General features: G+C 37.1%; 1 protein-coding gene across 1 annotated transcript; it reads right to left on the bottom strand.

Annotated features, from left to right (window-relative positions):
* Window positions 1-713: 713 nt before the first annotated feature.
* On the bottom strand, window positions 714-11,494 carry LOC114264333 (selenium-binding protein 1-like). The gene is made up of 2 exons (XM_082872733.1): window positions 10,754-11,494; window positions 714-1,060 (listed from the first exon to the last, which is right to left on the bottom strand). The coding sequence occupies exons 1-2, from the start codon at window positions 10,899-10,901 to the stop codon at window positions 861-863; spliced, it is 348 nt and encodes a 115-aa protein (XP_082728859.1). The 5' UTR covers window positions 10,902-11,494; the 3' UTR covers window positions 714-860.
* Between the last annotated feature and the right edge of the window lie 16,035 nt (window positions 11,495-27,529).

Genomic DNA, 27,529 nt, shown 5'->3' with positions numbered 1-27,529 from the left:
GGGGCCCTTGGATTCTCGTGTGTCAATTGCATATATGCGCCTAGATCTGAAATAATTAAAAGAGTAAAAATGCCGCTCAGGGTGCATGAATTTCTTTTTCCTTTTCATTAACTGAAATATACTATGAAAATCTGAGAGCTTTCTATTGAAGTAGATCAACCATCTAAATCAGAAACTAGTTCAAATTGTAGTATGAGAGTGAACACTGAGGGCAGTTTGGGTATCTGATGAGAATAGATCCATGCCATATTGCTCTTCTTATTAATATAAGGTCCAAATCCATATCCACCAATGAGATAGTAAACATTTAATTGCCACAAGAGAAAAATGTTCTTTACACAAGCATTGTATAGTTCCAAGTAGATTCCAAAAATGGTTTCTCCAGAGTTAAAATCATACTGAAGTTCGAAAAATGTGATATTGCTACTTTCTACTTATATTGAAGGGAAAGTTAAACTGATTATTGTGTATTAATGATATGCTAAAGGCAAAGATGAGAAAAGCTAAAACATAACAAACAGTATACAGGATTTACGTGGTTTGGCTATAAGCCTCTGTTCATGGAGGAAGGATTTACATGGATTCGGGCACTGGTGTTGGGTATGAGAATGTATCGAAACACCCGATTCATCTAATTCCATGTCCAGAGATATGGAAAAATGACAAAATATTCACAAGGTGTCATAGAGCATTTAATGCATAATATGGGACTTTTATGCATAGTTTTATTGTTAGTGAATGCCCAACTACACATGTTGGACACACATCTCATGCTCTAAAGCAATATAACTTTTTACCACATTATGATAATTGAGGCTGTGGAAAACCTCAGAAAGTGTCTAAGCAACACAATTCTGGTTTTACACGAGTGAAGGCAAGACAAGGTAACGCCGTGATGCTGATGCATCTCCATAGCAAGAGCTGCACGTATTCCATCCAGAATGATGTAATTCATCACCGATATGAGGCATAGGCAGTCTGTGGATGGCTTTTGAATAAGTTTGGGAGTTCGGATCTATATCCACTGTAGCCAGGTAATTAGGCTTCTCCGTCCATGTTCCTGTATAAAATAAAATCAAAATAAGTTACCTAAAGAAAATGAGAAGGAAAAAAAAAAATCATTGCAGTAGTAGTGATCAACTAGAGGAAGACATGCCTGGTCAATTGATCTATCCTTTAGGTTGTGTTTAGATCTTGAATTTGAGGAGAGATTTGTGGAGGGAAAGGAAAAGGGAGGGAAAAGAAAACAAAATTTAGCTTATACTTCATTCTATTTTCCCAATGTTAATGTATATGTGGTATATATGCCTAGATATATTAGGTATTGATTTCCTAGATATATTTGGAAATAGTCATAGTTAGGTTTTTTTGTAGAATACTCTTTCTTATAGTTAGGTTTATAATAGAATACTCTTTCTCAGGCTATATACACAGGCCTTCTATTGAATATGATTAATTCATTGAATACAATACATAATACTTTCTCTCTCTCTCGACTATTCTAACATAGTATCAAAGCTATAGGTTAAGCTCTTGGTGTTCTTCGCCTTACTGGCAGATGATAGCTATGCTTTGGCCACCCACTGGACCTCAACCTATTCCGTTGTCATATTTTCCTGTCAGTATCGCTTCATGGTGATCCTTTTCTTTGTCCACTAATTTATTCTTATCCCAAATATCTCTATTATATATATATATATATATATATATATATATTTTTTTATTTTATTTTACTCATAATCCACTTTTTTTGTGTGTTTCTACTCCATTTTATCTTTCCCTATGTTTCAACCTCAAATAGGTTTCTATCTTCAAACCTATTTGAGTTTGAGGAGAGTATTATACCTATATCATGGTGAGCATGGTGATATACCATGTGAACCACCTAAACTCCAAACCGCCTCCTTTGGTGCACAACCTAAGCCGCTCCATGCGCACCATCCAAGACGCCCATGGCACACTCAGTCTTCTGTTGCCATCACCGCTTAGCACCACGTCATAATTTATGTGTGTGTCACGCTTGCTGGTTCAACATCCAGTTCTCTACATCAATCTGGCATGACCTCTTTAAACTGTCCCGATATTGATTCTGGTTAGCCAATCTCTACAACGGTTTGCCAAGACCCTGTAAACTGTGCCAACATTGATTCCGATTAGCTCCTACAATAATCTGACATGACCATAAACTGTCTCCTGGTATTAGCTCCAGCTTTTGATCTCGACATTAGTTCCAGCCAGTTTCTATATCGGTCTGGCACGACCTTAAACTATCCCGGCATTAGTTTTGGCCAGTTCCTACAATGGTCCGACACGACCACAAACTGTCTCTCGGCATTAGTTTTGGCCTTTGATCTATTTCAAGCGCTCTTGCGCTCCCGTTCGAATTTTACAATCTATTTGCCTTTTATTTTATTTAGTTTTATTTCATATTTTAGTTTCTCTCTCCAAACTCAAGATGTTAAATTATCCTCATTGAGTTTGACGGAGGATTTTAATGTATATATGGTATATATTCCTAGATATATTAGGTATTGATTTCCTAGATATATTTGGAAATAGCCACAGTTAGGTTTCTTGTAAGACTCTATCTTATAGTTAGGTTTCTAGTAGGATACACTTTCTCAGCCTATATATACAGGCCTTCTATTGTATAAGATTAATTCATTGAATACAATACATATTATTTCCTCTCTCTCTCTCTATCTCTCTACTATTCTAACATCCAAAAACACAACCTTAAAAAAAGGATGCTAGTCAGCCAGCCAGCCACCCCCACTACCGGGCCACCTCCAACCACTTGTCTGCCATCACTTGCCAGTTTAAAATCATGCTAATGAAGATCCACTTTCACCTTGGGAAAAAATGGTTTCCATAGCCCCATATAAATGGAATCCCAACTGTGACAACCCTCACATCTGATTAGCGTTCAATTGTGATTAAGCATGATGAGTAATTGATTAAGCTGAAATCCTGAATTGATTACATGAGTGTGTTGCTTTAATTTCATTTCTATCTGTTTGGCATTGAATGATATGTTCATGTTTTAATTTCGAATTGCGAATTGAAAACCTTATCAGCGACCGATTTAGAAATTGATTGGTGTTTTATGCTAATTAGGAATTGTAGGATTTTATGGTAGGTTTAATTAAAATTCAATTTAGAATGATTAAATTAGAATAAAAAATGTTAAACTAATTGAACCTAGACTAATTACATGTTTGCCACTAAGTGGATTATTCAAGGCCAACCCTTCTCACACTTTACATATGTTTGACACACCACTTTTCATCCATCTTCTAGACCAAACGTGAGAGAGAGAGAGAGAGAGAGAGAGAGAGAGAGAGAGAATTGGAAGAAAAATTGAGTTCATCTAGATTTCGGCTTGAAATTAGAGGAATTGAAGGAGAATTGCATAATTAGGCTTCTACACTTGGAATTCAATACTTAAGGTAGGAAATTCATTTCCTCAATTATGAATTTAAGTTGTTTCTTACTTGGTTCAGGGAAAAATTGGTGTTTAGAGTCAAGAATTAGCTTAATGAGCTAATTTGAGAGTCTATTCATACATGCATGATTCATATCATAGAGTTTTGAAGTTGTTTTGCATGAAATTCTTCCATGCATGTCTAGATTATTGTTATAATCTAAGAATTCATCATGTTTTTGGGATGAATGGCTCATTTGATCATGTGTTAGAAGCCTTGAATTCAATTAAACACATGCATGGCATGTTTACATAATGTTCTTGAATTTTGGGTTGAATTTGTGTTCAATTGTCACACCTTTGGGCTTGATTTTATAAAATGATCTTTGAAACATGTTGTATTACGAGTTTCTAAGTATTTTCCAGAAAATTGACCCAGAAAAATCGAGTTTGAAGCTTTAAGAGTTGAGTTTTGTGCTTGAGAATTAATCTGGAAATTCTAGATTTTTGATCCACGCTCGAGCGGAGGACTTCACGCTCGAGCGTACACTCTGAGTACATACACTTCCGCTCGAGCGTCGATAGTCACACTCGAGCATGAAATGCATATGCCCAGAAGTTCATGTGTTTTGCAGTTCGCTCAAGCGAGTTAATCGACGCTCGAGCGAGGGTCCGAGTCTCACGCTCGATCGTGGGTCGAGCGTCTATCGAGCATGAAAAATGTGCAACCAGTACTTTTCCTGAGTTTACAGTCCGCTCGAGCGGGAGATGTCACGCTTGAGCGGAGCTTCTTTGTCTGCATGTCCGCTCGAGCGGGGAAAGGCACGCTTGAGCGAAGCTTCTTTGTCTGCATGTCCGCTCGAGAGGAGAAAGCCACGCTCGAGCGAGACCCCTGTTTTCAGCAAATTTTGAAAAGTGTTTTAAAGTAAATTTTTGCATCCTCATTCTATCCTAGGCATTCCTAGGCCATGTTTAAGGCATCTTAATGAGGATAATGTTATAGAACCACACCAAGTCAAGATAGGGGCTAAGTTATTGATTCTAAGTGTGTAACTTAGTGTGTGTTCGTTCTGCAACTGTGTAGGGTTGGCACCCGAGGACGCTGATTAGCCTGTCTATAGCCCAGTAATCTATGAGTAACAATGTTGTACAGATATGTTCAATTATAATTATTTTCTAAATAATTGACTGTACTGCTTTCTGAAGTGACATTGTCTACTGAATGAATGTTTGCCATGTTTTATGAACTGTACTCGTGGCATCCATAGCAACCTACTGTTACTGTTACTGTTACTGCTACTATTACAGAGATCTCTGTCAGTTCTAATGTTTGGAACTACTACTGTTTACTGTTTTGATGGCCATCAACTGACTGTTCGGTCTATTAAGACCTACTGTACTCTCTTGCTATTGGATGTACCACGTATGACTATTATGATTTCTAAATGACTGATGTGGCATGAAGTATGAGCCACTGATTGAATAACTGATTCATTGATGCAAATGACTGTTTTAATTAATGAAAGGACATTCATTCTTAACCCCTTTACGCAGTTGTTATTCACTGGATTTTAGCTCACTGTTTATATATGTATGTAGGTGGCCAGGTGTAATGACCCCATCGCATATAATGATTAGCACTTAATTAATTAAGGAGATTTGAAATTTAATTGCCAATTATTCCAATTTAATTTGGGTTTTATGAAAAGTACGGGGATTGATTCATTTATGGTTCTATTAAGTGCTTACTTTAGAATTAGAAATTAAGGGTCCAAATGGCTTAAGGAAGTAAAATTGAGAAGTTGAATCAATTTAATTTTAATTACGGACCAATTTGGGAGTTTAATTAAATATTCGATTCAGTTTAGTAAAATTGAGATTCGATTAATTAGGTCCTAATTAGAGTTGATTAAGTCATGAGGATTGAGAATTGTGGTTATTATAAATTAAATTTAATTATGAGGTGTCCAATTTGAATATGTAATTTATTGATGTAAATTTGAGTCTGATCAGAAATTGAAGGCCTAAATGATTTGGGAAATCAAAATTGATAATGATAATAAATTTAATTTAATATTTGGAGCCTTTTGGGACTCTGACTAAAAATCTGATTCGGATTGGTAAAATTAAATATAATTAATTGGGCCTTAATGGAAGTCATTTAGACTAATTAAATTATGTGGGATTTGAGATTAGTTATAATTAATTAATTTTGTGTTAATCAAAATTTATTAAGATTAAGTGTTTCTCAATTAAATTAAGCAAAAATATAAATTGAATTATGGAAGAATTGAGAATTGGGGGTGTATGTGGTTGTGTGTACTAAGCAAATATGTGTATGTGTGTGCATGTGAGTGATGTGTTGGAACCCAAAGATGAGTGCACGTGTGCAGTGTGAAGAATGAGTGTGTGTGTGTGTGTGTGTATGAAGAGAGAGAGAGCAGGCAATTCCTTTATTTATTTTTTATTACTATTACTTGCTGGAACTATGGTTATGTTGGAGGAAAGTTGAGATAAAAAAAAAAAGTGTTACTTCACATTGTTCTGGGCAACCCGTGGGAGTGAGAAAGAGAGAGAGAGAGAGTTCAAAGCTTGGAACTCTTGTGCTGGAAATGATGAAGAAAGGCTAAGGAAAAGCTTGGGAAAGTGAAGGATTGAAGAGGAGTTCATGATATTGTCAAGAATTCATTAATTGAAGATTTTAGGTAAGAAATTAAAACTCAAATCTTGTAGATAAATCATCTAGAAGCTGAAATCAAGAGGTAATTGGAATCAATATCTTGTAATTGAAAAGAATTAGCAAGAAGATGATGAAAAATTGAGTTTAGTGTAAGATTATGGAAATAGATTTAGAGAGTAATTAGTTGGGTATGATTCTTGTTATTCTTCATGAAGTTGAAACTCATCTTTACATGCATGTTGAAATTTCAATGTTTTAGACTTAAATTCATGTGTGAAAGACTTATAAGTTTAAATTTGGAATAGATATGAAGAAAATTAAGCTAGGCTCATGTTTATGGAAAATTAGACATTGATTTGATTTTGATTTCTAACCCATGCATGTAATATAATGAAAGAGTTTTATTCAAAATTTAAATATGCTATGGAGCATCTATGATTATGAATTAAGTTTTGAGTGTGATATGAAGAAAATTAATTAAATCTAAAATTTGGCTAAATCAAGAATTAAATTATGATTCGATTTGAATATGGAAATTAGTTGGAAAATTTATCAGAATATAAAATTAGTAATTTTGATGTCAATTTCATATATGTGAATGATTTTATAAGGAGTTTATGACCTTAATTTCATGTTTTGAAGGAAAATAAAAAGAGCTTGAAGTCAATTTTGAGTAACTAAAGAAAATGGGAAATTGGAGCTATGTTCAATTTATGGAGATTAATTTAGAGATTAATCACTTTGGGTTTGGAATTTGGCTTGATATGGAGGAATTGAGTTAAAACTAAATTTGGACAATTGGAGCATGATTTTGAATAAATAATTTCTAATTGAGAGTGTTTCCTAAATTATACATTGGTCCTCTATATTTGTGTACCACAATTACATGTTTTGAGGCTTTGAATATCAAATTTGAACTTCAATTACAATTCTGAAAATTCCAGAATTTACACTGTCCGCTCGAGCGAAGGAAGTCTCGCTCGAACGTGAAACTCGAGCTCCCAGAAGTTTTTCAAATTTTACAGTCCGCTCGAGCGACCAAAGTGGCGCTCGAGCGAAGACCCTATTTTCAGCATATTTTGAAAAATCGCATTTAATTCACATTTTTATTCTCATCTCTTTCCAAAGCATTCTATACATGTTTTCTGGATCTAGAAGGATTAATAAGTTAACAATCAACATTAATTAGTTGGTTAAAGAATAAGTCATTAACTTAGTGATACTTGATTAAGAAGCCAAGTGAGAAATTGGTTTATTCAGAAAAGAATGATTTAGTAATGAAAGGATATGTGAAATAAGAATCCGATTCATTTGACTAAAGGAAGAATACACGTAGTAGAATCTCAGACTACTTGGGCAGAAAAAGACAAGAAAAGTCAAGCTTGATCAAGGAATTGATATTGTATTTCAATGTGTATGTGTTATGTGCTTGTGTAGGTCACGCGTCATTGTCTGCCTGATTTATCTGATATGTCCAGTCTGTCTGATTCGCTTCTGCAGCTATCTGTGAGTAATAACATAGTAAAGTTATGTTCAACTTTATTTATTTTCTATGTGATGAATTAAGATCTGTTTTCTGAAATGATATGTTCTGTGCAATGAATGATTGTCCAATTTCTGATATATATTCGTGACATCCTTAGCATCATGTGATATCTATTGGTTGTTACTCGGTATTGGAGGTTCCATCATGGAACTTAATCTGTTTGCACTCTATTACCCGTACCGGAGGCTCCGTCATGGGGGCTCAACGTGTTTATTCTCTATTACCCAGATCTAGAGGTTCCTTTATGGAACTGGTTATTCATAACCATTACGTGTCTGCCTCTGTTCTGTATCTGCTTTGTTAGTGGTAATGGATGTATCACGTATGCTTAAGCATGACTTATGATTTATGTATATGATCTGGACAAATTATGAATTTGATACGAAACTGAATTATGATTTCTGAATCTGTACGGACTCATTCATTAAAATCCTTTACTCTGTTATTATTCACTGGGCTCTAGCTCACTGTATTATTTATGTATGTAAGTGATCAGGCGCATGACCAGGCTTAGAGGCATCTGCCTAGAATCTGTTTTTGTCAGCCAACCTATGTGCCTCCCGTGGAGATTCCGGATATGTCAAGTGATTATGGCTATGCGATTTAAAGTTTAAGTTTTGCTTTCTTGGTTGGTCAAACAAGTCTTGTGTATTTTGTAAATGGGGCTAAGTCCCTTTCTGCCTAATCTGTATATATATTATGACATGAGGATGATGTGTATATATGTACATAAAAAGTTTAAAATTTTTCTGTCTCATACAAGTCTGCACAGCTCAATGGACGTTGTATATTTGTTATTTGCTTCCACCAGCCCCTAATATTATGTTAATTTGTCTCAGAGGCCTTCGGTAATCCCAGGATTACTGGCCGGTTATGATGCTAAACCTATAGGGGCGGGTTTGGGTCGTGACACTAGGCACCAAACCGAAGCTAGGAGTGTCAAGTTAAGCTCATGTTTTGTCAAGCCAACTATTGTGCCTTACTTCGAGGTTCAGAGTCCGTTCAAGCCAAGGCTATTTTGGGGTGCCTAGGTTCACCATTTTGTCTCTGTTTTGTAATGAATGTTTTAGACCTTTGATTGTACAGTTATGGTAAAGGGATTGGATCCCTAACATGTATGTTATATGTATCCGATCTGTGTATATGTTATGGTTATGAATGTGGACTAGTCCATAAAAGTCTTTTTTTTCCACTCAGATTCTCACAGCTCATTGGACATCTTCTATTTACTATTTAGCTTCCGCCAGCCCCTTACTCTGTATTATTGTCATTACTGTTAAGCAGGCCTTTGGTAATCACGGATTGCTGGCCAGTTACGATGCTAAACCCATAGAGGCGGGTTTGGGTCGTGACACCAACCAAGTTCCATGAAGAAAGAGTACTATACATCTCATTTCACGTCAACTATAAAAAATTTGTAATTTATTCCGTCTAGTTATTAAATATATGATTGCTCTGTGATCTTTTCCCTTAATAATTTTCCGATGTATATTTTTCGTATACACATATTTGCGAAAGAAAATATAGAATTAAGCTCTCTGATTATACACATATTTGCTAACTCTAAATGCCATAAATTGAAGAAAATACCACCAACAGGGCAATCATACATTTTTTTACGTTTCTTTTAAATTTTCCTTTCTATTAATCATGTAGAATTAAATCCAGCTTATCTGCTCTATAGTGCCAACAAATTTTGTTCCACACTCTATATATTAGAAATAGGCTAACACAATTGTGGTTATGAAACACTAGTTAAACCGGAACAGTAGACTATATTCATACCCCACTTTTGGGTAATCAAGTACTAATTAGCTTCTAAAATGAAAAAAATAATAATACTAATAAAAGCAACAATTTTTTAATTTTTTTTTGTACTTTTCTATTTTTATGAGTGTCATAGTATAGAAGTATGAAATTGGTAAATCCACCTAATCTAAGCTAGAAAGAAAATCAGGGTGAATTGGGAATGCTGATATAACAGGGTAAATCGGGAAATTTAGCCAAAAGCTAAATAAAATTAAGAAAATTCACTCATTCAATATGTCTGCTGCCACACATATATATTATTGCTTAAAAACTTAGAATTGGGACAAGTAAATTAGCACAATCACGAGTGAAACTCAACAGAAATCTGAATTATGAGGATATAACTTATAAGTATGAAGTTGGCAAATTCAACAACAAACTCATATTCCAAACTAGAAAAGACAATCAATAATTGAATGGTATTAAGTAATCCTGTAAGATTTCAATTGACATGGGTCCAAGAACTCAAAGACATTTTTTTTTGGAAAGAATAGAGAGTGGGAAAATCTTTTTGAAAAAGAAAAACAAAGAAATAATCATTAAAAAACAGGCATCAAATCTCACCCACTATGCAGGGTAAGAATTTGGGGAAGCTGCTGCGCGGGGTGCGCAGTAGCATCTGCTGTGAGGCGAAATGGGCTCATTTCGCGGTCTATTTTGATAATCCGAACCGTTCATATTTTAGAATATATCAAGTAGAATATGCCTGCAAAAATCAAGTTAATCGGATATCATTTACCTATTCATCCACTCACAATTGTATTCATTTTAATACTTTAAATTACAATTATTATTTATTTTTCTAGATAGAAATGTGAGTGGGTGAATGGGTAAACAATATCTGATTAACTTGATTTTTTACAGGCATATTCTGATTGATATATTCTAAAATGTGAACAGTTTAGATTATCAAAAAGGGCCCCGAAATGAGCCTATTTCGCTGCACAACAGATGCTGCTGTGCACCCCGCGCAGCACCATCCCCAATCCCCTATGGTAAAGCTTATAACTAAAATGACTTAAATATCCTTAAAATTACAATCACTGAAACAAATTGAGATACATAGATATAAAGCAAGCACACTTAAAAAACTAGTAATCCAAACATGTCCTTAACTTCTACCAACCATGATCCTACACCACTCATGAAACAAAACATATACGATAAACTTAAAAAAATAAAAAATAAATAAAAAATAAAAAAATCCCCATAATTAAAATTAAAAAAGTAAATTCTAAATCTGAGCTAATCTGAGAAAAGTGAAGAAAAAGAGAAGGAACAGGAATATTATTACCAGTGTAGACACAGGTGACATAGATGAGGGATTCTCTGGGACTAGACATAGCGGTAAGTGGTGATGAGTACCTAGGTCCCCCCTTGCAACAACCATGATTGTTCTTCACTTCTTTCTCTGCAATTGACCCATGTTCCATCACCACCATATCTGTAACCGTCTCTCTCTCTCTCTCTCTCTCTCTCTACAATGGCAACACTAGATTAGAAAACCCACTTGAAATAAGTGAGGAGCTATAGAACAAATTAAATTATGGCACTTGAGATAGTATAAAACCAATTGTGGCTCAATTTCAAACACAATACTATCACCATTCTTTGAAAAACTCAAAGACAAGGTTCTACGTACAACTTGAGCCTCCCAAGAAACATATTATCCTAAAAATGGATATGAGATGGTAACCAATTTAGTCCAAGACTCTCTAATCCCGTATTCCTTCATTACCTATATACATCAACGTTAGCATAATTTTTGGCCATTGAAAGGAAGTACACAAAGGAGGCATAAAACCCCAAAACTCCATTGACAACTTCCATCTCCATAATTGGGATTTGGTATCTCCTTGTACTTCTCTTTCGCTAAATCGAAGCAAACCATTCTCTTTGGAGAGCTCAAAGACGGATACGATTAGGTTTCCCAATGGGGAACTCCATTAATGTATCTACCAGGATTGTGTAGAATCTAGTTACCATTATTGTGAATCGTTTTCCCAAAAGTTATTATATGGATACTATGACAAGAATAAAAAATAGCTGGACCCTAAAAAGGGCAAATTACTGGTAAGTCCTATTTAAAAGAGGAGAAGTCTATTTAGTATTTTTGGATATTCTCAGACGTCCACTACATATTTTTTTTTTTTCATTCTTTTTTGTGTATTCGTTCTTCTCTGTCTTTCTCTTCCTTTCTAACAACTGGCAATACGCCTTACTTCTTCTCTTTCTTTTTCTTTTTCTAACATATAGTCACCAGTGACCGGCGACCGACAATTACCATTGATTGGAGTTTACCGCCAACCACCGACTGTCGATTCCTTACTTCACCCTCACCGACGAAGGAAATAAGTTTCCGGCGAAGAAGATGAGTAGATTTACTCAAATCTTATGTAAAACTACTCAGATCTACATCAGATCTGACTAGATCTAAACCAAAATAGTTGTTGAAGTACAATCTTCTCTCTATATATGTTTCTCACCTTTGATCTCTTAATTTTTTTTTTTATCTTTTCTCTGCTACACACTTCTATTTTCCTATTTTAATGGAAAAAAATTTCAAGTTCTGAACAAGTTGTTTTTGAGTTTTAGTTACAGGTGGTGAAAACTGTAAAATTTTACAGTTTCAATTTTTTTGGTGTTGAAGTGAATAATTCTTTAGAATTGTAAATTTTTACAGTTTTATAACATGTTTTCCAATTTGATTAATAAGGATAAATGCTTATAGAATCATGTTTTGAAACTGTAACATTTTATAATACAAAAATTGAAAAATAATATATATTTTTTCCTCATTGTTGTTGTTTGTTGTTATTATATTTTTTGTTTTCTTTCAGTTTATCAATATTTAACACATTTTGCTATTTTTTTACTATAATTTCTCCATTTTTTTTGACAATATTTTGGACGTTCCGGTGAGTCTCTGACGATATTCTCGACGTCCAGCAAACATTTTGGACGTTCCGACGACTTTCAGTGATATTCAGAACACTCCGGCGAACTTCCGATGACTACCCGATGATGTTGAACATTCTGGCGAGTCTCCGGTGACTGCTTGATGGAAGTTTGGCGGTAATAAGATATAGCAGTGTTTTTAAATTTATAAAAAAAAAAGAATTTTTTGGTAACAATTAAAAATATGTAAAACGAATTGGTACAAGGATTTTGTTTTAAAATTAGATGAGTTTTGAATTTTGTGTATGAAACTTATAGGTAAGTGCCCCATATAAAAATGGTGACGCTGGCCTAAGGCCTACTTGAGGCTCATATGGGTCACTTGGGCTTAAAATCATAAAAAGAGCAGACTAAAGTGTGGATTTAAAAAATGGGGTCAGCTCCTCTCCAGTTGGCCCAATTGGAGTGTCCTGTTGTCCTCCGTGGGCACATCAATGGGTCCTAGGCTACTCAGGAAAACTAGATGCTGCAACCAGCATTGAAGCAGAGATTTGGGCCATTTACCGTGGCACAACCATCATTGATGGGAAAGGGTGGCAAGGGGTTGTGATAGAAACCGACTGCCTGGACCCGGTGCAATTAATCCATGATGGGACTCATCCAAACTGTCCATACAGAGCCTTAGCTGAAGACATCAAACTTCTGACTCAAAAGAATAGGAAGCACAGCCTAACACATCTTCCATGGGACAAACAAGTGTGTAGATGCATTGGCTCACATTGGTGCTGATCAGCAAGAAGACCTGGAAATTTATGAGGACCCTCCTGACTCGATTAGGCCCATACTAGCGGCTGATATGGTCGGACTTGTGTACGAGAGGAACTAGCCCTCTCCTTTGCTTTTTCATGTAATGACTCTCTGTTTTAATTAAACCTCCTTCTATCAAAAAAATTAGTTTTAGTCATTCAGATTGATTTAAAATTTTCCAAAAAAAATTTATTTAAGATGAATGGTGGTTCTGAAACATAGCAATATAGAAAAAAATATAATACAGTATGTAGGGAAAACAATTAAGTGAAAAATTACTTTAATTGCAACAAAAATGTACAGAAGAAAATGAATACATAATGATGAAATATTTTCTCAGTAAATGACTAGACTGCCTTCTCTCATATCTCACACTTACCCGTGTCACTTTTTACAAATATCATTCATTAAATTTAGGAAAATACTATGCAGCTTATAATTTTTTTTTTTTTTAAAAAAGTATAATTTTATACTTTTTGAGTTATAACCAAAATATATATATATATATATATATATATATATATATATATATATATATATATATATATATAACCAAAAACAACATGAGACGTAACTAAAAATCTTATGAGTCAAAAATAAAATAATATCATAATTAAAGAAAAAAAAATTGGTCATAATTAAAAAAAAATGACATAATTAAAAACGCATATAATAAATCCCTTTCAAAGATGTGTATATTAGAATTTTCCTATAAACTATGAATTTTAGCCAAAAAATTATCCTAGTTGTTTAGATGAATGGTGTAGTTTTGTTGTTGGAGCTTTTTTTTTTTTTTTTCAATATTCTAAAAAATCAAACTATTTACGAGAATAATACACTTTTTAAACTATTTAGCAAATTAATCTACTTTTTTGAAATTGCATTTTCAAAATGTAATTTCATGGCAAAATCGCATTTTCAAAATGCACTTTTATGGTGATATGGCCACTTAAGGGTGCTGACATGGGCATGTTGAAATCACATTTTAAAAATATAAGTTTACTTTAAAGTTGCATTTTCAAAACACAATTTCAATCTTGCCATGAAATTGTATTTTTAAAATGCGATTTCAACATAATGTGCCTATTTTGAACATGATATTTCAATATGAAATTCTATTTTGAAGATGTGATTTCAACATAAGGTTGATATTGCATTTTAAAAAAGAGATTTCAGTTAATTCACATTTTAAGTGAATTTTTAAGAAATCAAAACGTAGGAAGCACAATTTTTTGGAATCATAATTTCAAAATACAAAATAAAAATGATTGGTTTAATTTTGGAATATGTTGTTATTATTATTTTTTTAAGAAATAAAAACTGATTTGACAAAAATAAAAATTATTTGTGCTCTTATAGTAACTTTTTGGCTATTTGGGTAAAAAAGTAAGTAAAAGAAACTTATATGTTTTGGATGACTTTTTGGCTAATCACGAAAAGATGTGCAAAAAGTAGAGAGAAAAAAGAATTTTTGACTTTTTGACTTTTTGGTATGAGTTGTTGGCTTTTTGGCTAAAATGGTAACTTTTTGATTTTTTTGGGCTAAAAAGGTAAGTCCCCAAACGGGGGCCTTAGAAAAGATAAAATCATGTCAAAGTAATGAGTGTTTTTATTTTATTTTTTTTTACCAATTTAGTTTCAAGGTTTTTTATTTTTTTTTTATTTTTATATATTTTGTAGAAATCAAATTCTCAAAACGAAATCAAACAGAGTTAGTATACAGAGCTGGTATGCGATTCCATGTTGAAAAATATTTAAGATAGCAAAATTTTATTCAATACATAAATGTGATTTCATTAAATAGTTAAGATAACAAATTTTTTTTTATTTTTTATTTTTATGTAATGAAATCATATGAATTTGGATTATGTACGATTACAAGTTTGCTATATTAACTATTTTTCAACATAGAATTACATTTTGAAATTGCAATTTCATTATTTTGCTTTTTCAAATTGTGATTTGGTAAAATTGTATTTCCTAAATTAAGGAGATATTTGAGATGATCTAAATAAGTATACTTTTTGACTTTTTAAGAAAAAATATTAAATGTGGGTTGCTTTTGAAATGATATGCTAGAAAGATGATGTGACTCAAATAAAATGATTATAACCTAAATAGGATAATATGCTAAAATAACATGTGCTATTTTAGCGTAGGCCAAACACCCCCTAAGATTTCTTGAAAATTGATTTAACTAAAATCTCATTTTCAAAATGTGATACCCAATATAATTTTTTTCATTTTCAAAATGACATACCCAATCTTATGTTGAAATCAAGACTCAAAATGAGTATTGAAATATCATTTTTGCATTAATGTGGAAATTGTGTTTTGAAACATAATTTTATGGTAATGTTGAAAGAAAAATGCTTAGTGCTCCCACTAATTAGGTGGCAGTGGGTCCCGCCATTAATGATGTGATGTTTTGGTCTTGGAGTTGTATTTTTTTTTTTTAACTTTTTTAATGCATTAGTGCTATTAGTGGTGATATTTTTAGTGGGATGAATCATTGTTGATGTTGAAATTACGTTTTGAAAATACAACTTTAGGAAAAACTTGCATTTTCAAAATGAGATTTCAATATAGTCACGTTGGCAATTTCATGTGGGTATGTCATCATGAAAGTGTATTTTGAAGATGCGATTTTGTTATAAAATTACACTTTGAAAAAATAATTTCAAAAAGTAGGTTAATTTGTTAAATAATTTGAATTGTATGTTATCTTTGTAAATAATTTAATTTTTTAGAATATTATGAAAAAAAATTCTTTGTTGTTGTGGACCGTCTCATGAATAAATCTCAGCCTATGATTTCAAATTTTGATAAATTCCTGAGCTATGTTTCTCTTCTGTTTCTCTCCCTCTTTGATGTGAGGTGGCTGCTGTGTGGGGGCACAGCAGTTACTGTTGTGTAGTGAAATACGTCAATTTCAGGATTCATTTTGATAATCTGAACCGTTCACATACATCAAGTAGAACACACCTGCAAAAAATCAAGTTAATCAGATATCATTAACCCATTCATCCACTCACATTTGTATTCATTTTAATATTTTAAATCACAATTATTATTTATTTTTATAGATACAAATGTGAGTGAATGAATAAGTAAACGATATCCAATTAACTTGATTTTTTGTAAACATGTTCTGCTTAATATTTTCTAAAATATAAACGGTTCGGACTATCGAAATGAGTTCCAAAATAGGCCCATTTCCCTGTACAGCACTGGCTGATGTGCCCACACCCCTTTCTTTCTCTCTCTCCTAGGAATTCAAAGATGGTGGAACCAATTATTGTGCGTGGTTGGATTTGAACCATTTCAGAATAAAATTATCAATTAAATAGTAAATTGATAAATAATTAAATTGTAGTTTGGACGATTTGAGATAGCTTGGCGCTTTAAAAAATATTCTTATCCAATTATTAAGTATTTGTATAATATATAACAATAATTTACATAATATTTTTTATTTATATAATACAAATTAATTTTACATAATATTTTTCATATATATATATATATATATAACTATTAATTCATAATAAATTTCACATTTTAAATCTCTCTCACATTCATTTTCACTTTGATTTTTTATAATAATTGTACGAGTACGAAATAATATTCTCGTATAATCCTGTTGATCAAGTCTGCGCTCCTCCGTACGTCATCGCTTTACTCCCTGAAAACACAAACGTGAGCTAGTCGGCGGGTGTGTGCCGGATACCCCTTCGATGCCTAAGTCAACAAAATAGACAAATAGACAAAAGTTCTGTGTATTCGAGAATCCAAGTTGTGTTACCTCTCCATAGGTGATGTTGTGAGCTTTTATAAGTTTTTGATGGCACAATCCTAGTAGGACTCTTATTCCTCCATGTAGGGTCTTCCTAGGAATCACACTCCTGAAAGATAATGCTTATCCTTCAACACCCCCCTCACTGCTTAAACCAAGTGAGATGGTTTTGCTTCGGTTGGATGAAGGCATGACCGAGCTAACACTAGCACTTTGTCATACTTAATCCCACGCCTTCACATGCAACTCATAGCTCGGCTCTTGTTTACTTGTACCTCGGTTGCCTGTTGAGACCGAGCTATTTCTCAGCAAGCTTCGACCGCGCTAGTCAAAGCGAGGTTCACCATGAGAAACCATCATACCTCGGCTCCGCATGCTATGGTCGAGCTATCTCTATTCCGACTGGTGACTATAATCACACTTGGACCGAGCTAACACTTGCTGAGCCCTTTTTACATTTGGACCGAGCTACCACTTGGACCGCGGTCCACTTGCTAAGCTCTTTTCACCACGGCCCAAAGAACGGCCCATTTACCATGCCTTGGCCTAGCTCGGCCTCAATGCACATAAAAACTCCCTCTTAATTGCCCCTTAGTTCCGTCTGCGTAGCATGATTGGGATTACCTGTCACCGGCCGAGCTAAAAACCTTAGCCTTTCAACCGTGCTACAACTCCGCCGGGCTACCAATTAGTCCGGTCAAAAACGTCTTTTCAGTCGCTGCAAAACTGAATCGCTTTCTATTCCATGGACACGTGGCTGACCCCCATTGGTCAAGCACAGCTGTACCAGCCGTCTTCATACTTCGCGTATTTTGAATAGTCCCGCATTTTCCATACGCTTTAAACAAAAACCCTATGCTTTGGATCCACCACTTCTACTATTCATTCTTCTCCCTTTTTTGCTTGAGCCTCCATTTTTGCAACCTTAGTACCTACGAAGCTCTCCCTCGTGACTTCGATCTTCATCAACTAGTTGTTCGGTTTACTTCATGCTTGCACTATGATTTGTATTCAGCATAACATTTTCTGGTCGAGATACCTATTTCGGTCTTAACCTTGTAATCTGCTTGGTCATTCCAGCCAACCACTCCTCAGCCTGGATCCTTATCTCGGCTGATGAGTACTCAAAGTTGGTTATTCCAGCCAACCACTCTTCAGCCTAGATCCTTATCCCGGCTGAAGAGTACTTAAAGTTGGTTTTTCCAGCCAACCACTCTTTAGCCTAGATCCTTATCTTGGCTAAAGAGTATTCAAAGTTGATTATTCCTGTCAACTTGAAGTGTTTGGTTATTCCTACCAAACGTCCTGCAGCCTAGATCCTTATCTTGGCTTAGGAGAAGTGTTGGTTTTTCCAGCCAACCTCTTCAGTTCAAATCCTGATCTCTGCTGAAGAGAGCTCAATGTTGGTTATTCCAGCCAACCTTGAGGGAAGTGTTTGGTTATTCCTGCCAAACGTTTTGTAGCCTAGATCCTTATCTTGGCTTAGGAGAAATGTTGGTTTTTCCAACCAACCTCTTCAGCTCAGATCCTGATCTTGGCTGAAGAGAGCTCAAAGTTGGTTATTCCGGCCAACCTTGAGGGAATTGTTTGTTATTCTTGTCAAACGTCCTGCAGCCTAGATCCCTATCTTCGGCTTAGGAAAAGTAAGTGTTGGTTTTTCCAGCCAACTTCTTCAGCTCAGATCCTGATCTTGGCTGAAGAGAGTGCAATGTTGGTTATTCCGGCCAACTCTGCTTTCAATGCCCTAGCTTACTAAAATAACTTTTATAGGAGAAAACAATTAGACTGAAAAGGAAACTACTTGTTTTATTGAGGAAAAGAAAAATTACAAGTACTTTAAAGAAAAGCTAAAAATAAAATAGTTTGAGATTGGCAGTGTTCCATGGCCTGGGAATGGCTTTGCTATCTCCATTTTCCAAGTGGTATGCCCATTTTCCTACTAATCCAACCACTTTGTAAGGTCCTTTCCAATTAGGCCCTAACTTGCCATCTCCGGGTACCAAGGTATTTCCCATTACTTTGCGCAGCACCCAATCACCAATCTTGAATTGCCTCGGATGTACTGTCTTGTTATATTTTCTGGATAACTTTTGCTGGTATGAGGCGATGTGAACTAGTGCTCTTTCTCTTCTTTCTTCCGTGAGGTTGAGTTCCAAGGCTATGGCTTCTCCATTTAAGTCTGGGTCAAAATTTTCACTTCTAATTGTGGGGAGGCCGACTTCCAGTGAGATTACTGCCTCTATGCCATAGGCTAAAGAGAATGGTGTTTCTCCAGTTGACCTCCGAGGTGTAGTACGATAGGCTCATAAAACATGAGGAAGTTCCTCAGCCCACTTGCCTTTTGTCTTCTCTAACCTTTTCTTTAATCCGTCCAAGACAACTTTATTTGATGCTTCCACCTGGCCATTTGCTTAGGGGTATACCGGTGTAAAGTTATAGAATTCTATCTTGTATTCTTCACAAAAGCCTCTAAAAATTTTGCCATCGAACAGAGTGCCGTTATAAAATATTAGTGCCTTGGGTATGCCGAACCGAGTGATGATATTCTGCCAGACGAACTTCTTCACATCTTTCTCCTTTATTGAGGCAAGTGCTTCTGCTTCCACCCACTTTGTGATGTAGTCTGCTGCTGCGAGAAAGAAATTTCTGTTGCCGGGTGCCATTGGAAGTGGTCCTACTATGTCTAAGCCCCACACTGCGAAAGGCCATGGGCTAGTTAAAAGTAAAAGCTCTCTGGCTGGTTGATGTATTTGATGTGCGAACTTCTAACATTTCTCGCACTTCTTGAAATATTTCTCCGAATCTGCTTGCATGTAAGGCCACCAATATCCTTGTGAAATAGCTCTGTAGGCTAAAGATCTTCCTTCTTGGTGGCTACCGCATACGCCTTCGTGTATTTCAAACAGGAATGCTTCGACCTTGCTGGGATGAACGCACTTCAGGTAAGGTCCTTTGAAGGATTTTTTGTACAAGGCCATTCATAGGGAGAGCCAAAATCGCTGTGACTTTGCTCTCATTCTGTTGGCTTCTTTTTCTCTTCAGGTAAGATGTCGTCTTTCAAGAACACTATAATGGGATCCATCCATGAAGAGCCTAGTTCGGCGCAAAATACCTCAGTTACTTCGGGTTCTTCAATGCCAGGTCTTGGTAGGAAGTCGATCAATAATGGATGTGGGATGGATGTATCTGCCATCGAAGCGAAGCCTGCTAGCTCATCTGCTCTACTGTTTTTTTCTCGGTCAATCTGCTCTATCCGCACTACTTCGAATTTCCTGATCCCCTCTCTGACTAACTCTTAATACTTTGCCATCCTGTCATCTTTTGCTTTGTAGTCGCCTGAAATTTGGTTTACCACCAGCTGTGAGTCACTGTAAACCATTAGCTCGGTGGCCTTCATGAAGAGTGCTGATTTTAGGCCTGCTAAAAGTGCTTCGTACTCCGCTTCATTGTTTGATGCTGAGAAGCCAAGGTTGACTGCTTGTTCCACTACTAAGCCATCTGGTGAGATGAGGACTATGCCAAGTCCTGCTCCATGCTTGTTAGATGCTCCATCCACAAAGAGCTTCCACATCTCTCCAACGAATAGCTTCTAGCAAGTGGAGGGATCAGATGATGTCTTTGGGTTGTGAGTGTTACTGATGTCTTCTTCAAGGTCCACCCCAACTGTTTGCCCCTCATTATCTGATCGTACCAAGTTGTTACTTGTTGATGAGTCTTTGCTAGGCATAGCGTGGTCTGCCTCTTCCTCCATTTCTTTAACTAGGTGTGCCTTGGGATGTGGCTGGGCATCTTGTTTTGGGGGTTGCGCGGTTCCTACGGCGCTTTCCATCCCCTTTTCAGTTGTGCCAGTCAAGTCAACTGGGCAGATATGATGACTTCTTGGTGTGAACTCTGCCACAAAGTCTGCCAAGGCTTGAGCTTTTATTGCGGTTCTGGGTTGAAACTTGATATCATACTGTCCCAATTCCACCTCCCATTTCAAGATTCGCCCAAAAAAGTTCGCCTTCTCAAACAAAGCTCTTAATGGAAAAGCTGTGAGGATGATTATGGTGTGGGCGTAGAAGTAATGCGACAACTTCCTTAATGCCATCATCAAAGCTAAGGCCAGTTTTTCCAATGGTAAGTACCTGGTTTCAGCGCCCAGCAAGGTCTTGCTGACATAAAAGATGGGCAGTTGTTGGATTCCTTTCGCTCTAACCAACACCGCGCTAACTGTGTGCTGTGAAACTGCCAAGTACAAAAAGAGCTCTTCTCCAGGTATTGGGGTTACTAGCAACGGTGGAGAACACATGTATTCTTTCAAGCTCTCTAGGGCGCGGTCGCATTCTTCATCCCACTCAAACTTGGCCTTTAATGCTTGGAAAAATGGTCGACATCTGTCTGACGATCGACTTATGAACCAGTTGAGTGCAGCTACCATGCCAGTGAGATGTTGCACTTCTTTTATTGAGTTAGGCCTCTCCAGATCCTGGATCGCTTTGATCTAAAAGGGGTCTGCCTCTATACCTCGGTTGGTTACCAAGAAGCCTAGGAATTTGCCTGATCCTACGTCGAACGCACACTTGGATGCATTTAGGCGTAACTTGTTCTTCTTTAGTATCTGGAACATTTCATCTAGGTCCCTAAGGTGATCTTTCTCATCCTTGCTTTTGACCACCATGTCATCAATGTAAGCCTCCATTGTTCTACCTAACAATGGTTCAAACATTTTGGTGACCATCCGTTGAAATGTGGCCCCTGCGTTCTTTAGGCCAAAGGGCATGATGTAATAACCCTCACACTGTCCTAACCATACTAATATGCATTTACATGATTCTGTCTTGTTAAGCTTGCATTTCAAGTCTTGTCCTTGTTCGCTTAAGTGTTACAGCATGCTTTGTACCTTACTCGGTGTGGGTTTAGCCGAGGTCACCTTGAACCTAGGTCAGATTTGAACCTCTTGCACCTAAGACCATCTTGGAATTTACTTGGTTGACTCCACATTCGCTCTGAAATGTTGGCCGAGATGTCACTATCTAGGCCGAGGTGTTCATCGCCGAGGCCGAGATGTGTATTATCTAGGCCGAGATGTTACCCTTGAACCCAAGTGACCTTACTCCTGGATTGGTACGACCTAGACCGAGGTGTGGCACACCTAGGCCAAGGTGTGGCACAGCTAGGCCAAGTGTTGTCCTTTCTAGCTGATGTCTTTGCCCCTTGCTTGCCGAAGTCTTGTTATTAGCCGATGTCGTTACTTGTCGGAGTGCTCTTGCCGTCTAGCTTGTTGAGTACACTTTGTCATAGTCTTGTCTTTTCACTCAGTCACCTTTTCGAGTAGAGCCAACCAGCCGTTGCCACGTACCCCTACAGAGGGTTAAGTTAGCCGACAAACCCAAAAAATATACATTTTGTATTATATCTTTGCCTTGTAGAGAGAGAGAAGCTCTAGGAAGAAGAAGAAGTTTTAGAGTGAGAGAGTGGGCCTTCGAGCTTGATTCCTAGAGATCAAACCGCTGGATTCGTGTATTGAGGTTAGATTCTTGATTTACTCTTGTTGTTCTTTATGTTTATCTAGCTGCATTGCACGATCGAGCCTGTTCTGCACGACATGCATTGATTTAAAGTTGGTTTTAGAAAGAGGAAATAGTGTTCATGTGTTCTTGAAGAAAAAGTCTTGTTTGATCCGAAAGTTTGCATTAAGATTCATGTTTTTGTGTTTGTTCTCACAAGATCCTTGAATATGGGTACCCAGGTCCATGTTTTCGAATTCATAGCATGAAATCTCAGATTTTGTAATAGCAAATTATGATCCTTGCATTCATCTTCCTCATGTTCATGTTCTTCATGTTCTTCAAGAGAGGGAAACACAAATTTTCTCGACTTCATTTCCTTGAATGTGGCCATCGAGGCCACACCTCGGCAAGGAGGTGTGGGACCTCAGCCTAGACCTGGTAGTTGCCCAGCATGTTTTCCCGAGATAAGAAACTGTGTTGTGTTTTGATTTGACTTAGTTTTTGAGGAATGCCAAGGTCATTTGCATGCATGTAAGACTTGTTTTGAGAAGTGCATTCAATAGACTTTGCCATGTGTTTGTAGGGCTTGGATTTGCCTCGACCCCGACGTTTGAAGAACTATGTGAGTGGTATTTTTAATAAAGTTATGTTATTAAGTTTTGATAAAGTTTTGCCTTGCTTGTTTTGGAAAAGTATTTGTTAAGCATGAATGACTATCCCTATTTTGTGTATTAAGTATTAACTTTGGTTTTGACAATCTTTGAAAGTCCGTACGTTCTAGGGGACTATAAGCATTTGCAGCACAATCTTTGAAAGTCCGTACGTGCTAGGGGACTATAAGCCTTTGTAGCACAATCTTTGAAAGTTCGTACGTGCTAGGGGACTATAAGCATTTGTAGCACAATCTTTGAAAGTCCGTACGTGCTAGGAGACTATAAGCATTTGTAGCACAATCTTTGAAGGTCCGTACGTGCTAGGGGACTATAAGCATTTGTGGCACAACCTTTGCTAATGTTATCTCTTGGAACTTGAAAGATTTGTTAGATAAACTTGATTTGCCCTTGGATTTTGTACAAAATATGATGTGCCTTGATTTGATAAAGACTTCGGATATTATTCATGTAAACCCCTTTATTATTTATACCCTTCATTGAGTATCCAAGCTCACCCCTCTCTATATATATGTAGGTGACGAGCAGGACGGCGGTGACGCCTAGATGTACTTGCCACTTGTTTTGGATTTTGCACTTTTGCAGCATCTTGAAGATTATGCTTCTTGGTTGTATTCCATTGTATTTTGTATTTGATGGCTGAGAAGCCTTTTGGTCAAGATGTATTTTTGTACTTCATTTTGTTGTGTTAAAGCTATGTAATGATGTATGCCATTCCATTTGACTTATGCACAGCTCTTATGGACTACTTAGTTTTAAATTTATTGCTTCCGCACTTGTAAGCCCCATATGTATACTCTGTTGTGTGTGAAACCTTGAAAGTTGGTCTTGGGTAATTGTGAATTACTGGCCATCATGGCACCATTCTACTAGGGGCGGAATGGGGTCGTGATAGATTGGTATCAGAGCACAAGTTTCTTATAGTACGTTATTCACACACTTGAGTCCTAAAGAGCATAGGATTTTCCCTTAGAAAAATGTTAGGATCACATCATATTGCTTGCTATTTGACAAGGTGTGCATCATCTCGGCATAACCATTTGTTATTTGCATACATGATTCTCGGTCCAGTTTGTTTTAAAGTTGCGTTTTGCATACTCATAGCATCATGAGGAGAGGCAGACCACCAGTTGGCCGAGATCAATCAGAGGATAGACTGGACAGACTAGAAAGACTGGTTGAAGGTTTAACCCGTGAGTTGAGACAAATGAGGCAACAGAATGCTAGTGCTACATCTACCCAGGCCGAGCAGACGAATGACCGACATGCAGTTCCGCCTCCACCTCCTCCAGTGCCTCAAGTGCCTCCGCAGCCAGCCTTGTATGGGAACAGCACGATCGCCTTGATTAGGGAGTTTAAGAAGATGAAACTGCCGAGGTTCTCAGGGGCACTCTGATTATCACAATAGAGGTTAGTAGCACCAGAGGGGGTAACATCCATGCCAGCAAGAAGCCAACGAAGCTAGAGAAGCTCCTAAGTAGTATCAGCAAGAGCACAGTATTCGACCTCTGTACTTGAACGAGCTGTAAGAGATTGTTTCTTGCTGTGCCAAGAAATAAGAGAATCGCCTAAGAAGAAGCAGAAACCTATAGTAGAGCGGTGGTCAGTAGGATCTCCAGCCCAATCAGCATCGGAGAAGGCACGAAGCTGAAGAGATGAGTGGGCGGAATAATGAAGACCATGAAACAAGATGCCTTTGAAATAGTAAAGGATACGAACTAAAGCATCATAATGAGGTGTACGAGGAGCCGACATATACTGGTTGACAATATGGACTGCATAGGCAATATCAGGACGAGTAACAGTGAGATAGACAAGGCTGCCAACCAGCTGACGATACAGGGTAGCATCAGAGAGAAGAGTGCCATCAAGAGGAGTAAGACGACTCTGAGTCTCCAGGGGAGTGGAGGCAGTCTTGCAATCTTTAAGACCAGCACGAGCGAGAAGATCAGAGGTATACTTAGCCTGAGAGAAATGAACCCATGGAATCATGTGAGATTTCAAGACCCAAAAAATAGCTGAGAGGACCAAGGTCTTTCATCTCAAAATGATGGCTAAGAAACTATTTGAGGCGAAGAATACCAGCTACATCATCACCGGTGATAATCATGTCATCCACATAAAGCAGAAGTAGGGTGGTCCCCTGAGCAGTTTTTCTCACAAAAAGAGCGTATCATAAGAACTGGAGGTGAAACCACAATCATGAATAGTAGAGCTGAACATGGCAAACCAAGCGCGCGGGGCTTGCTTAAGACCATATAATGCACGCTGAAGTTTGCTGACCTTATGAGGTGGATAAGTAGACTCAGGGAGAGGTTGCATGTAGACCTCCTCGAGAAGATCACCATTAAGGAAAGCATTTTTCACATCCATTTGGTAAAGGTCCCATTGACGGGTGGCAGCAACAACAATCAAGCTACGAACAGAGGTGAGACGGCCAACAGGAGCAAAGGTCTCCTCATAATCAATACCATATTCGTAATTGAAGCCTTTTGCAACAAGGCGGGCTTTGTATCTCTCAATAGAGCCATCAGAGTGGGTCTTGAGTTTGTACACCCGTTTGCAGCCAATGGTAGTCTTGCCAAGGGAAAGATCAACAACGTCCCAAGTATGAGTTTTGTCTAAAGCTTGCAATTCATCAGTCATAGCATGTTGCCAAAGAGGATTAGAGAGAGCCTCACGATAGGATGTAGGTTCATGAATAGAAAAAGCAATGGAACTAACAATATAATCATGAAGACGAGTAGAAGGTTGGGTTGGTCACAGCAGAGAGTAGAGGAGCCAGAGAGCATAGGAGAGACGCAACAGGAGGTGAGGATCCTGAGGGAGCAAGAGCAGGACCATCAGAGCGAGCAAGCTCATTGGAAAAACCAGTAGGCAAGGTGGTCTCTAAAGGTGTAGGCAGGGGCCGTGGATCAATCTCATCAGAAAACAGATTTGTGGAAGGGTTAGTAAAAAATAGAGATGGTGAGGGAGTGGATAAATAGAATTGGGAGAGAAAGGAAAACATTTTGTGTTCCCAAAAAACCATATGACGAGAGATACGGAGGAGCTGGGAGATAGGATCCTAACAACGATACCCTTTATGCTCAATACCATACCCCAAGAAGCAACAAAGACGTGAACGAGGTTCAAGTTTGTTGTGTTCATGAGGTTGGAGAAGAACAAAACATGCAAACCCAAAGACCCTAAGATTGGTGTAAGGGGGACCAGTGCCATGCAAATGCTCATAGAGAGTGTGATTATGAATGACAGACATAGGGATACAATTTATAGTGTAAGCAGCAGTGAGAGCGGTTTCGCCTTAAAAAATTTTTTGAACAAGAGGAAGAGAGAAGGAGAGCTCGAGTAGTGTCGAGAATATGCCTACGTTTTCATTCAGCATGTCCATTTTGTTGAGACGTGCCTGGACAAGAACGATGAGGTTGAATACCATGACTCTGAAGGAAAGAAAGAAAATCAAAATCTTTATATTCTATGGCATTGTCGGAGCAAAAAATCTTAATAGTTTTAGAAAATTGGGTTTATACCATTGTAGCAAAATTGTAATAAAGTTGTTTGAGCTCAGAGAGATTTTCATAAGAAACAACCACGTAAAACGGGAGAAATCATCTATAAAAAAAACAAAATAGTGTGTGCCTCCCATAGTAGGAGTAGGAGAGGGGCCTCAAGCATCAGAATGGATGAGATCAAAGGTGCAAGAGAAATAGAGTCACTTTTATTAAACGATAAAGCAGGTAGTTTGGCAAGTTGACATGACAAACAATCTAAAGTATCAGAACTGACAGGACCTAATTGACCACTAGAAATTAAAGACTTTAATTGACCAACAGAAAGATGTCCTAAATGACAATGACAATGCCAAAGCTGAAAAGAAAATAAAAGATGAGCAGTAGTAGAAGCTGCGAGCTAAGAAGAAACTGCAACATGAAGGTGAATGAATTCATAGAGACGTCCATGCTTACGGCTGATCCCAAGAGTCCGTCCCATCCGAGGGTCCTACACCAAACAACCAGTATGTGAAGAGGTAACAGTTAGACCATGCTCACACATTTGACCAATGGAGATAAGATTTAAACTAATAGTAGGCATAAGATACACATGGGATAAAGATAAGTGAGAAGTAGAAACAGAACCAACATGACTTACAGACAAAAGTGACCCGTCAGCAATATGAATAGAAGGAACATGAGGATCAGAAGAGAGAGAAGTAAAAATAGTAGGGTCAGAGGTCATGTGATGACAACAAACTGAGTTAAAGTACGAGGAAGTGTTACCTGAGGTGACAGACAAAGCAGTAGTGGAAGGAGTACCGGAAGTGGAGAGAAATTGTTGAAACATGGCTTTGACATCGGTTTGAGAAAAGACTAGAGTAGAAGGGTCTATAGGCACAGAATAAGGTAAAT

This window comes from Camellia sinensis, chromosome 6 (assembly GCF_055761805.1).
Source record: "Camellia sinensis isolate YWXY chromosome 6, ASM5576180v1, whole genome shotgun sequence".
Lineage (NCBI taxonomy): Eukaryota > Viridiplantae > Streptophyta > Magnoliopsida > Ericales > Theaceae > Camellia > Camellia sinensis.
The sequence above is the reverse complement of the archived record's forward strand: the minus strand, read 5'-3'. Positions and strand labels throughout refer to the sequence as shown.